The sequence below is a fragment of the Natator depressus genome, chromosome 1 (assembly GCF_965152275.1).
Source record: "Natator depressus isolate rNatDep1 chromosome 1, rNatDep2.hap1, whole genome shotgun sequence".
Classification (NCBI taxonomy): Eukaryota; Metazoa; Chordata; order Testudines; family Cheloniidae; genus Natator; species Natator depressus.
The window spans coordinates 201,615,070-201,628,560 of record NC_134234.1 but is presented as its reverse complement, the minus strand read 5'-3'; the positions used below and the strand labels follow the sequence as shown (position 1 = coordinate 201,628,560).

Here is a 13,491-nt window from a genome sequence, read left to right as displayed (position 1 = left end):
ACTGTTCGATTTTAGGTTTTCTGATTCTAAGTAGCCCCCAGAGAGCCCCAGCACAAGGAAGGCAGTACCCTGCCTAGCGGTAAGGCTAAAAGCAGCCATGGTACTTGCCCAGCTCAGATTTCACCATAATGCCTTGAGCATCTGGGCTAGATGGGCACTGATTCCTCAGAGAATTCTGTTCTGCTGTTGTGGAGAAGAAGTTGCTGGATCTTATGTGTTCAGTACACCTAATGCACTCTTCTGTTTCTTACTAAGGTGCCTTACCACCACCGAGCGGGAACAGCATACCTTGGGACAGAGCCAGAGACTGAAGATGCTACAGTGACCAGGAAGCTGCGGGAGGCTGGAGCGATCATTATTGGGGTCTCAAACATGCATGAACTAGGGACTGGAACCACTGGCTGTAACCCCAACAGGTAAACAAGTCACACGCACACTCCCCCATCCCCATTTTTTGGTCATTTAGGTAAATTTAAAAACCCCTCAGTCACGTAACTCAGCTGTTGAACATTCTCACATCTCACCCGCACAGTGGCAAGGAGAGCATCTTAGCCATGTGAAGGTTTGAGTGCCTGACGGGTGGGGGGGTCTGAATCGAGGCAGCAGGATGCCTAGAGAGTAGCGCAATATGCCTGGTGGGGGGGAAGCTAGGCTTCTTCTGAGATGTGATTTTGGTTCCTCCCCTGCCCTAAGGTGTGTCCAACCTTTTTGAGAGTCTACACTATCCTTTTATCTCCTTCAGATTCCATGGCACCACTAGGAACCCATACAACCCCCAGCATTTCACTGGTGGCAGCTCCAGCGGATCAGCTGCTGCTGTGGCGGCAGGTGAGATGTACTGAACCCAGCCGGGGGAAAGGGCCGCTTCAGAAGTTGCTGGAGCCTTTGGGGAAGATTCTGGGATGTGGCAGAAGTTTTGTGGGTGGGTGGAGAGAGGCCTGTGATAGATGCATCAGGGGTGTTTTAGGAGCCGGGCAGAGAACAGAAGATGGCAGAATCCAAGGGGAGGGGCCTGGGAGCATGAATAAGCCAGCTGGAGGAAATAGGCTTTCCGTACAGTGCTTTGTCTGGTGTAGAAGCTGCTGGTTGTGGTTGGGCCTCTGTAAGGGGATTTGGAAGTCAGTGGGTATTGCCCTTCGTAGAGATGGGTGCTTCAGATGTACCATATGCCCTCTCTTTTCTGTTAAAGATGCTGGGAAAATGGTGTGGGAAGGGCTGTATACAGTCTTTATGGTCCCATGCAAAGACACATTTCTCTGTAGGTCTTTGCCCATTGGCTCTTGGCACTGACGGAGGCGGCTCTGTGAGGATTCCCGCTTCTTTCTGCGGTGTCGTGGGGCTGAAAGGTATTGCCCCCTTTACTTGGCTGGGGATCCTGCGTTTCCTTGGGGATGGTGGGAGCCCACACAAAGGCCAATACCCTCCTGAGCATGAAACTGTTCCCCAGCCCTCTGCAGGGTTGGGATGATAGGGCCAGTTCAGTGTGTGGCTGTAACGAACTGTGACAAGGCTTCGACTTCTGAGATCTCTTGTATTTCACTTGTGACTTTAAATTGTTGTTCAGAAACTTAGAGCTTGTGTGACCATGCATCTTACGGATTGTAATTAAAATGAAAATAATCATTTGCAGCCAAACGGGGACATACCAACTAAGCAGTAAACGTCTCCATGAGTCCAAATGACAATTGGGTCACTCTGTACTCCAGCCCTTCTTGTCTGCTAGCCCCGGCACAGTGACTTGCCCTGGCTGAAGGAGCAGGAATAAGTAGATGTCATTCTGAGCTGGAGAGTGGGGACTTGTTTTTTTTTTTTTTGGAGGGGAAGGGGTTAGAAGGGAAGGAAGCCACAGCATGAGCCCCACTAGCTCTGGGTTCAGGGTCCAGAGGCATCTCTGACATGACATTGCTGGGCCCCATCCTGCTAAGGGTTTGGAATGTACACCATGAAAGTTGTCTCCCTCCACAAGTGTTGAATTTGCCCCTTCTTTCCTGTACTCCTCCAGGGAGGAGAGAACTAAGGGGGCAGAGAATCACCCAGTTGTAAGTCCATCTACCTCTGTTGGAGATCTTGTGCAAATACCCAGGATTGATTTACAGCCTGTAAATAAATCTTCCCCAACCTAGGAATTCTGTAGCTTTGAACAAGGTGGTCATCCCAGCCCTGTATCTCAAGTTAGGGCACCAGTTACCACCGGATTAGTAAACCCAAGTAAACTTGTACTCCTTTCTCAGGTGGGGTGGGGGGCATGTGTAGCAGGTTATGGCAGAACTTGTCAGAAGTGGGTAGGGAATACTGGTAAGTTGGAAGGCAGTGTTACTGGCAAATAAAATTAAGCACGTGCATGAGTAGTCCTGTTGACCTCAGTGGGACTGCGTATGTGCTCATAGTTAAGCATGTGCATGTTTGCAGAAGGATCTTGGTTCCTAGTAGAAAGGTGGGGGTTAGTCACTTCTGCTCTGTAAAGGCTCCCCAAGGATCTAGAGCTTGGTTTCCAAAATGTTAGTCCTACTTCCCCCTGAGCACATGTGCTACTGGTGCCTCCCCTAAAGTAAACTCTTCCCTAACTGAAAATTGGACTGGAGGCCAGACTTAGGAAAGCAGCCCTGCTGTGGGCCATCTGGGAGTGGCAGGATGGAACGTCCTACTGTAGGTCTCTTCCATCTCTTAAATGTTTGTGCTGTAATCAATGCTAGCTTCTAGCTGAAGCAAATCCTAAGCCAAAGATTTAGTGTCGTGTCTCCTCCCCCCTTCCCTCCCTCCCCCCAACACACACCCCTTGTATTCTTTGGAATCTCCTCTGTGAAGGGTTCTGAACCTGATTGACTTGATGAAGAAACCCAGTCTAGAGCTCTGCGGGACTGATGTATGCCTCGAGTGAGACGGCAAGAAGAGGAGGGTTGAGGGTATTTAGTCTCATCCCCTTGTAGGTTAATACTAGAGATGGACCTGAACCAAAACCCAGATCCCAAACAAGGAACTTTAGGAAGACTGGGTCTGCCGAGCTGCCCAGCACTGGTCTGTCTCCAGTTAATACTGTTTGTTCCTCCATCTGACCTCTGTGTCTGTTTTGCTTGAAGGTACATTTGGGCGCATCAGTTGTCACGGCTGCCTTCCACTCTCCTACTCCACCGTCAGCCTTGGTAAGAGGGCTCTCGCGCCACCGCTGTGACTTCCCTGTGCTTGCACACGTGTGAAGACCCACAGCAGTTGCAAGCCCCTGCATGAGAGTGCGTGTCACTGGGAGTGGGTGTGTCCTGCTCACCTCTTGTCATGTTTGTAACCATTTCATTTATTCTGGACAGGCCCTATTTGTACGTCAGTGACCGATGCAGCCATTGCGTTCAGCATCCTAGCTGAGCCAGATCCACTGTACCCATATGGTGAGTGAGCCTATGTCTCTCCATTATCCCCCTTCTCCCTGCCTGCCTCCCCCATGCTAATGACCTGTTAGATATCTTGCTGTGGGTAGGTCCCTGCCTGACGGGATCTTCTTGTTTGTCCCTTGCAGGACTAGAGCAGCCAAAACCATCCCTGTCTGAAATCCTCACCCCTGACCTCAAGGGCTTAAAACTGGGAGTGAACTGGACATTTTTTAAGGTGCCTGTTGTCTCTTTTCTTTATGGTGCACTGTGTCAGCTGTCGGAGTTCCTTCAATTCAGCCATCCCCTCCCCTAGCCTGCCAGCTGAGGATTGATTGCCGAGGTCTTTCTCCTCGCTGCCCTTAGCACTACAACCTGGTCGGAAACTTCACAACGAAAATCTTTTTTGAGGGAAAACACGGTTCCACTGAAATTGAAATTTTCCAGAAGAAAACACTGATTAGGATGAAACTTTGTACTTCACTGAAGCAGCATTTTGAACGGCAACATTTTGTTTTTGTTTTTTTTAAACAGTTTTTAGCGTAAAATACTATGGCAGAAATGGAAATAACATTAGGAAAGGAAGCATTTCCGTTTGCATTATGCTTCTGAATTGACATTTGTGAGAACGCTTCATTCGGTGAAAAACTTCAGTATTTCAGCTTTTCACCCCAATTCGGGACAAAAACAAGCCTTGAAATATCGGGATTTCTCACAGGATGGAAATTCTGTTTTCCAGCCAGCTTTACCCTGCGCCCACTGCCTGTCTCCAGAAGACTGCTGAGGTCGCATTCCTTCCACCCAAGCCAGATGGAGGGGGGCTGTATGCTACTGGGCTTGATGCTGCAAGGAAGGGTTCATGTGCTGAGTTAGCTGTGCCATGGCTCTATTTTCCTCCCACTCCTCCAGAGCAGCAAATGCAGGGCTGTGTGGTCTTGGAGCTGGGGCCCTCAAAATAGCCGTGGCGTGGGATGTGTTGGATTTACGCCCAAGACTGTGTTTCAAGGAGGAGAGGAGCATGTGGCCTTAATTTAGTGCTCAGGATGGTGGGGAGGCTGGTGTTGGGTTCAGCCAGGGGGAAGAGGGGATGACAATTGATGAAGGCTTTTAGTTGGTTGGTTGGTTGATTTTTTTTTTTTTTTTTTCTGTCTTGTCTTTCAGGCTTGTGATGCAGAAATTTTGAAAGTCTGCCAAAAAGGTAGAGGAAATGTTTCTCCATTTCTGATCGCTGCTCCCCCATGTCCCCATAAAAAGCTGCAGTAAAGGATCGAAAGGCCCCGGAGGCTCCAACCTGTGGCAGCCTGCAGCCTTGTTAGTTTGGAGGATAAATGTGTTGTCTCTTGGGGGCAGCTGACCATCACTCAAACTGTATCGTGTTCTCTTGTCTCTCACTTGAGGGGTGCTTCTGTTCGTGTAGTTCACATTTGAGTTTTGGAATTGTAACCTTGGCTAACCTAGCTCCCGCTGGCTGGCTGTAGTGGCCATGGTGCCCTGAATAACCTTGATCTTGCTGGAGTTTTAAAGCTAAGTAGGTTTGGGCTTATTTAGTTCAAATGGGAGCCTTGCCCACTCCCCCACCATTGAAGCTGGCCTTCTAGGCTGCTTGTTCCTTTGCTGTTGGATAACCCAGCATATGCGCCACCATATTTACAATATAATCGTACAGACTTGTCTTCTGAAAGCCTTTCTAGGTTTGCATGGTCTGCTAGCCTAGTGTTAGTGCTTTGTTGCTTGGGAGATGTGGGCATGAGTCGTGCTCCCGTCAACCCACTATTTGGGACTTCCTAGACTACAGCCAAATTAGCTGTGCTGCAGGGATACTATTTTGGGGCGGGGGGTCTTCTCAAATCTTGTAAACTAAGCAAGGATGGACCTTGTCAGTAGTGGAGGAGACACCTCACCATGGCCTGTGTAATATATGTCATCCACACATCAGAGTTTAGCTGCTGACCCATCTGCTCAGGAGTTTTTGTTGTCCTGAGTGCATTTATCCTGTCTATTTCCAACTCCTATTGTGACTGTATAAATACTATTGCAGTGTCTCCCTGTAAATTTTGAATTCAGATTCTCCCTTGCAGTCCTCAGGACCCCCCTCTGCCTCATAACCGGCATTCAATACTTGGATGCCAAGATGACAGACTCCTTCAAAATACCAAAGAGTTTTTGCTTAATTAAATGCAGCATCAAGATTGAGTTTTAGCTACCCAGAAATCAGGAAATTCAGAGCTGTTTCCCACAGCAGATTTAAGCCAGCTCCCTTGTGTGTAGCCTCGAGATGTCTTTCGCTGTCATACATTGGGGGCAAATTGTCGGTATATTAATTAAAATGCACACTGATGCAGTCTGAATGCATGAGGGACTCAAACTCCACCTACATTACTACAGGTTGGAAAGCAGGTCAGATGTTTTAATAATATTCAGCTCTTGTATAGCATTGTACAAACACCAATTCATATTTGAAATGTGTGCATGCCAGTGAGGCGGGTAAATTGCCTTATCCTCATTTTACAGATGGCAAAATTGAGGCTCAGATAGCTTGAGTGAATTGTCATGGTCCTGTAGTGAGGCTGCAGCAGTCAGGGACAGAATTCATGAGTCCCAACTCCTCATTCCATGTCTGTAACCAACATACATGCAACCACTTAGTGCCCACTCAATTTGCAGCATCGTGTTGATTTAGTCTTTGACTTCAATTTCATGTTGTCCTTTCTGAATGCTCTTTGGATGAGAGTCTCCGACTAGTAACATTGATAGCAACCTCACACTAGTCTAGCATTGTTCATCCCAGCAGATCTGGAAGCACTTTGCAAAGTCAGGGAAGCATTATGATGTCCTTTTTACAGACTGTGTAACTGAGCTGCAAGCAACTTACCCACGATGTAGTAAGCCAGTGGCAGAGTTGAGAGCAGACCCTTGAGTCCTCACCCCTGGGCCCGCTCTGTCATGTGGGTAGCTGTGATCTAGTGGACAAAAGGCCTGCAGTTTTTTCTTGTAACTAGATGCAGCCAGGTGTGTTATTGCCCATGCGCTGTGTGATCATATGAGTAAAGAGCCTCTTGTCATGTGTGAGATTAAATCTCAGCCATCTCATTGTAGCCTTCTGAACATGAGGAATAGTGCATTCCTTTTGCTCCTCCTGCTTCGTGCTCAGCTGTAGAGCACCTGCAGGCTTTAGGTGCCTCTGTGGTGGATGTGCCCCTGTCGGAGATGGAGGAGGTGCGGGTGGCACATGTGATCTGCATTCTCAGCGAGATGAGGGATTACCTGCAGCCTGACTTCAACGCCCACTTCCAGCAAATGGTAAGCGGCAGATATTAGCATCAGCCTTACTTGTATCAAGCCATCTGTGTCAGTCACTACTACACATGAGTGGATGGGCTCATGGTGTGTGGGATCTGGGGCTTTCTCAGTCTTTGCCCTGCATGGGAGTGGAAACCAGCTGGAGTGTGCAGCCCTCACCCACAGTTCCTTTGTGTTTCAGAATCTGGAGACTCGGCTCAACCTTGCTCTGGCTTCCCAGTTCACAGCTCTGGATTATATTAAGGTGAGGAGCATGCTGTGGAAGAGGGGGAGAAGGCAGGCAAAGAAGAAGGCTTCTCCCAGCCTGGTGAGGTGGTGTGGAGGAGACAGCCCACTTGGGAGCTCTCTGCACCCAGGTAGAGAGCCATGGAGAGACGTTACCCAGCAGTGCTGTCCTCTGCATGAGAACCGATGTAAGCTTAGAGGGGCCCAGATGGGGAGGAGTCATTTGGTCTCATCTTCTTGCATAGGGTCCGATCAGTGAGTCTGTGGTGGTGCTGGCTCTTTATCAGGGAAGGAGGCTGTGACCCCCGGTGACAGAGATAGGCACTGCTAGAGGACTCTGTACATTCTGTAAATTGGTGCCTTCTTGGTACATCCCACCTTTGCACTGATACCATCTCCTTCTCTTTGCAGGCAAATCGGCAGAGGACTCGGAGCATGAGCTTTTTGCGAGAGATCTTTGCCAACGTGAACTGTATCCTCACCCCAGGTATCTGCTCTGTGGGCTGGGCATGGGATTTACTGTGGCCTGGAGTGAGACTCTTGGCATAAATGTGCACATATGTTTGATGCACTTGGCTTCCAGGGTTAATGTTTAATCCATTTGAACTTGCAAAATTATACCTTTTATACCTACTGTGAGTCAAACATTCTTACTTTGCTCTGCCCCAGCTCTAAGGAAATGTGACTTTAAAATTGCTTTGCAGACCTGCTCCCTGTATGTTTCGCAGTCAGAACTTCTCATTTTACTGACTAAAATAGAAATTGTAACACTCCTGTTAACTGAGCTGTGCTGGCTCTGCAGGGCTACAAGGGAGGGAGTAGGAATTGATGAAGTGAGCTGTAGCTCACGAAAGCTTATGCTCAAATAAATTGGTTAGTATCTAAGGTGCCACAAGTCCTCCTTTTTGCGAATACAGACTAACACGGCTGCTACTCTGAAACCTATTCTCTGTTGTGCATCATCAAGAAACTCCTTTTCTAGTTGGAAAGTTGTTCCTGATGATGCACAAACCAAAAAGAACTTGGCTTGACTCCAGGGATGAGGTAGAGCAAACATGTGCCTTAAGGGAGGCACAATGGTGCTTAACTGTGCCTGCAGGAGATGGTGATTGTTGGTTGCCTGTTTCTCTCATGCAGCCACCGCTTGCACTGCCCCAAGAATCCACGACTCTGACCTCTTGACTGGGAACAATGACGTTCTAACGACACTTCGGACCATGAGGTGAGAACTCTGCTGTTTGCGCTGGGCAGTAAAATGTGTTTGTGGTCAGGCTGTATGGAGAATGCTGGGGAAGCTCACAGCTGCTCCGTCCCTGCCTCTGCCACCTGCAGTGGCTACAGGAGCACTGGCTGTTGAGCAAGAGAGATCACAGCTGCTCCAGTTTCTGCCTCTTTACATAGAAATGACTTCACTGCAGTCCAACAGTGAGCGTGCAGGTGACTTTTCCCCACTCTCTTGCAGATACATGCAGCTTGGAAACTTCACAGGCATCCCGGGTCTGGTGGTGCCAGTCGGGTACACTGCCACTGGGCTTCCCATCAGCTTTCAGGTAAACACTGACCCCCTTGCTAATGCTAGTATGAAAACTGCCCAGACCACACTACTCTGCAGGTAGACGGGTGTCTAGTGCTGGGTCCCCATAGCCAGCTTATAAAGTGGGTGGAATTTGGTGCCTAAAAGTCTAAGCTTCTGCTCTTGTCAATAGACCTAATACAGAACTATGTATTCTGGGTCACCAGGAGAATGTGAGCCCAGGGGCCAGCGGAAAACACTGGATCCCCCTTCACTTCCCCATGTCCTCCTCGATTGTTCTCCTGGGGTCTGTCCCTCTCCCATTCCTGTTGCTTCCTCTCCCTTTGCTCTCTTGTTCCCACCTTCGTTGCGCCCTTTATTTGTCTCTAGCGCAGTGAGGTGCCCCCACTTTTCCTGTCATGCCCCCCCTTACCAGTAATGGATCTGTACACGCTCACTCCTTTACTGCACAGTCCACTCAGCAGAGGAGCTTGGGCTGAAGGCGGGGATGGGGGAGGAGCTGGGGCTAGAGGTGGAGCTGGCCTGGGGGCAGAGAGAGTGAGGGCACAGCTGGGGCTGGGGCCAGAGCTGGGCTGGGGGGGGGGGGTGCTCCTTCACCACTACCATGGAGGCTGGCCTGGGCCCTACCACATGGCCCCCCAAATGTTCCTGTCACCCCACAGTTTGGGGACGACTGTTCTAGCGCCTTCCCCACTGAAATGAGCGACTGCTGTCTGGGGGATATATAGGGGTGCCCTTCTAAAACTTGACAAGGAAGGATGGCCCACTGATTAGGGCTCTAGCCTAGGACTTGGAAGACCAAAGTTTAATTCCCTGCTGTGCCACAGACGTCCCTTGGCCAGGTCCCTTAGCCTCGCAATGCCTCAGGTCCCCATCTGTGACGATGGCGTTAATAACACTGCCCTAGCTCCCAGGGGTGTCGGGAGGATAAATACATTACAGAATGTGACGTGCTCAGCTATTACAGTGGTGGGGGCCACATAAGTACCTTTGCTAGATGGATTTGTGGCCATGCTCCCAAGAGTCCCGCTGTGGATTCTATTTCTGTTGTCTTGGGTGGAGCGAGGGGGAAAAGACCGTGACAGGAGGGAGCAGAGATGGTTGTGAGCGAAGATAAACTTTTAGTCTAGGCATGAAGCTGTACAGGGTCTGCTTCCCCATTCCAATCTGCACAATAGGGATTTGCCTCAGCAGAGCAGGGGGCAGCTCTGCATATTATTTACAGTACATGCCTGTTCCTCTGAATGGCCTGGGGGACAACCCGAACTTGCAGATAACCGGGTGTTGGGAGAAACAGAAATGCTGCTAAGTAACATAGGGCTAGCTGGGGATACCCTGCACATTCAGGTAAGCAGGAATGTTGGGATCAAGGGAATTTGGATAACTGGAATTACACTGTGCTGTTGTTTGTTTGTACTGGGGTAGCACCTAGGAGCCCCTGTCAGGAGCCAGGACTCCACTGTGCGGGATGCTGTACAAACACCGAACAGAAAGATGGTCCCTGCCCCAAAGAGCTGACTGTCATGTGCTGGAGGGCTCGTGAAACCAGTGGGAACAGTGTCCCTTGGCATTAGCATGGGTGTCTTCAGACAGATCATCTAGCATCTTTCCAGCTCATGCTGCTCAAAACAAGAAACTGCTGGAGGCTCTAGCCTCATCGCAGTCAACTGCAACCTGCTGCTTTGGCTGGCTGGTTGTCTGACTACAGGTCCCCCCCCCCCCCCCCGGCCCTCCCCACCCCAAAAGAAAACCAAGAGAACCCATCACAGTGCTTGCGAGAGGAGGAGGAGGAAGCTAGGATTTGGAATCAAGTGGGGAGCCATTCCGAGGCAGCGGTGGGAGGACGTGCCGTGGGCTGCAGATGGTGTAGACTAGCTGGTATTCGGCACCTTTTAGCCTGGTAAGGCGGCAGCGCCAGCTGGGGTTCTCAGCCAGGGCTGCAGTCTAATCCCTGCCCCATGTTAACAGCAGGCTTGTACCTTGTGGTGGTTCTTCATGTTGCAGTAGTTAGTGCTTCCTCCCGCTAAATTGCTTCCATCCCCCACTGTTCCTTAACTCCTTGCCCATCTACACCTCTTCCTGTTCAGCCTCTCTGAACCCCATGCCAGTGGCCCCCTGCTGCGTTGTGAAGGTGCTTCCATTCTGCTTCTGTTCTGAGGATGGGCAGGCACATGGAGACAGGCCAGAGAGAGGGGTGGTTCCTGGTATGGGGTTGGCAGCGCCCAGGCAAGACTAGCTGCAAGGAGGAGTTCCTGCTTGACCCTATTTCCCATCCACAGGGTCTCGCTCTTTCAGAGGCCTCGCACCAGAAGCACACACCTGACCCACCAGCCGGAGCATCATCCCTAGTTCCCCAGTCACAGTCCCATCTGACTTGGGCACAGGCTGAGTTCCTGACCTGCCTTCCCCTACTCAGCAAATCCACCTTCTGAGCCATTCATGTAAAAGGTCCTCGGGCTTCAAAGCCTCACACACAAGGGGGTGTGGGAATTCCTGCATCCCAAGGGAGGTCAGAAGCACGGGGACAGCTAGGAAGGCATCATGATGCACAGAAACTGGGGCTACGGGAAGGGACAGTCTTTGGGAAAGAGCTGGATGTGGCCCTGTAATTGTTACCTCCAGCAGACAACTGCAACACCTAGGGCCAGCCCTGCTCCCAGCAGCCACAAGCCTACTTTCCTCCAGGGACCACCCAGTTTCTTAGGAAGCCAGTCATCCCCCAGGAGAGGGCATCCTCTGTCTGTTTCAGCCTGTCCCTCCAGAAAGCTCTCCTACCTCGGTAGACTTCACTGCTCCCATTTTTCTCCCCACATGTCCCTGGTGGTGGTAGCCTTTCAGTGTTGGGATCTGTGATTCCCAGGTGTCATCCAGCTGGGTGCTAGCTAGATTCCAAAGGCTTCAGCAGGATCCTGACCCCGTTGCTGAGAGGGTTACAAGATTATTCATTGTGTCTGTGCCATTCCTGCTGGTGAAGCCACCCCTCGGGCTTTCTTACCAAGCAGTGCTCTAAAGCCCTGTGGGTGACGGTGACTGTCTCTTCCACTCGCAGGTCATGGCAAAGTGGTGGGACGAGGCCGTTCTTTTCCGGGTTGGCCTGAAGCTGGAGCAGTTCCGTGACATGACCAGGAAGCCGGCCATTTATTACGACATCCTTGCATGATGGGAGCCTCAGAAAGGAGATGCTATGATTGTTCTGGTCTGATCCGACTGAGTGTTACTGGGGAACGGAGTAGCTGCTTTTTATGTTGATCTCAACGTGGGGCGGTGGCAGAAGCAGGGCTGTTTACGTAGTGGAATAGTAGTTTGTTCTAGGATGATATTTATTCCCAGCCAGGGTCAATGCTGCCCTCAGGTGCAGGGGCTGTAAGAGGATACCAGTCTATATATGGACATGGGGCTAATGGATGGGTGCAGAAACGCCCATTTATTTTTGTAGTTAGGTTAGGTTTGAGGTGTTACATGGATAGGACCAGCCAGGGACACGCTCAGCACGACCTCCTCCATATGGGCTGCACTAGTAAAAATCAGCCATGGGTACTCAGCTCCCACAGCCTTCCATGGGAGGTGGGAGAACATCCCTGGCCCAGTGCAGCCCATGGTCCTTGAGTAAATCCTTTTGCCCTAGTTACACTATAGAAAGGGGGAATGAAACACTGCACTTTCCTGTGTGTTGTGCTTTCTGTTTTGTTTGGGCAGGGGGTGATCTTTGGGTGGGGGAGGAGTTTTTACACTCCGGATAATGTAATAGGATCTGTCTGCTCCTGGAGCAAGTAGGTGGTGCATATGAAATGTCGTCATAGGACCAGTCTCTCTTGCAGTGTATGTGATAACTAGAGAAACTAAACACAACTCTGCAGGAACATAGGAAAGTGAAGTCTTTTAAAGCTACTTTTAGATTTTTCCTGCTTTGCCCTCTCTGCTGGCAGCATAACTTGGCATTCATTGTTAGTGTGGGTTTTCCCTGGGAAACTGGGCAATGTTAGGAACTGAGCCCTTCCTAGAGCCTGAGGTTGGGGTGCACAGAACTGCAGAAGCCCAACAAGCACATCTAACTGCAGCACAGCAGTAGGTAAGAGAAGGGACAGAACTACCCAGCCGTTATGACCTAACAGCCAGCGCCTCCTGCTAAGCCACTCGCTAAAGAGGAGCCGTCAAAGCACTGCAAGGGGAACTAAACTCGGGAACAAGGAGATGGCAGCTGTCCCTGTCTAGGAAGGATTTTTACTGGTCCACCCTGTCATACATCAAAAAAGCACACAAAGTGAACCCTGTTTACCACATTCAGTCACTGTTCTTGTTTCCATGAAGGAGCTAGGCCCTAAGGCCAGGCCTGGCCATTGATCACAGCCTATAGGAAAACCACCTGCCTTTAATCTCTCATCGGTGCCTACCTCCTCTACCCCCTGGGATGGCTTGAGGCTTGTGCCTGCCCATTCCTGCACTAGTGCATTCAGCTTAGTCACTTTATCAGAGCAAGAAAAGGCCTAGCACTAAATCTGAGTAGGTGGTAGGGCTTCCAGCTGAGAGACTAAAGAGACCAGGCTCCTTATGTACCCTCTTCCCTAACACTGGCCACAGATGCACTTAATAGAGGGAAACTCCTGGATTCATTCAATATATTCTTCCTGCTACACCCTCACTTCCAGAAGGTTTTAAATGTAAAGTTGTTTGCAGAAGCTGCTGCTGTGCCAGAGTAGGACAAGAGCCATGCTCCCATTCCCCTGACTAGGAAAGGTGGAGCTTTCACTGCAGTTAGCCCAGGGAAGTTTTGTTTAAAAAAAAAAAAAACCCTCAATCCATTTTTGTCTTTGAAAGGATTAAGACTGTGGGTTTCATGGCATTCAAATGGAAAAGCACCACACTGGACCCTATTGTCTCATCTGTCTTCAGTTCCTGCTGGGAAACATCAGCAGCCACTGCTAATTGCTAGCATCATTAGCAGTTTGAGATAGTGAAACAGCATTGGGTCTCTGACTGTTTTTCAGTTCCTCTTTACTGTAACTACCTAGCTAAGCAATGAGAACTAGACTCTGGTATCTTCTGCTGAAGAGCAACTGCCTTATCACTGATCGA

The 13,491-nt window shown here is 50.0% G+C and overlaps 1 protein-coding gene across 1 annotated transcript in view; it reads left to right on the top strand.

Moving 5' to 3' along the window:
• Window positions 1–13,256, top strand: part of LOC142000250 (uncharacterized) — a 29,339-nt gene extending 16,083 nt beyond the window's left edge. The window contains exons 8-20 of the mRNA XM_074974375.1: window positions 256–416; window positions 743–828; window positions 1,263–1,346; window positions 3,078–3,140; window positions 3,303–3,380; window positions 3,509–3,597; window positions 4,521–4,557; window positions 6,511–6,659; window positions 6,841–6,903; window positions 7,296–7,371; window positions 8,022–8,106; window positions 8,347–8,434; window positions 11,468–13,256. Coding sequence (XP_074830476.1) covers window positions 256–416; window positions 743–828; window positions 1,263–1,346; window positions 3,078–3,140; window positions 3,303–3,380; window positions 3,509–3,597; window positions 4,521–4,557; window positions 6,511–6,659; window positions 6,841–6,903; window positions 7,296–7,371; window positions 8,022–8,106; window positions 8,347–8,434; window positions 11,468–11,578 — 1,170 coding nt within the window. The 3' untranslated portion in view covers window positions 11,579–13,256. The remainder of the gene's footprint in view (window positions 1–255; window positions 417–742; window positions 829–1,262; window positions 1,347–3,077; window positions 3,141–3,302; window positions 3,381–3,508; window positions 3,598–4,520; window positions 4,558–6,510; window positions 6,660–6,840; window positions 6,904–7,295; window positions 7,372–8,021; window positions 8,107–8,346; window positions 8,435–11,467) is intronic.
• Window positions 13,257–13,491: the final 235 nt, after the last annotated feature.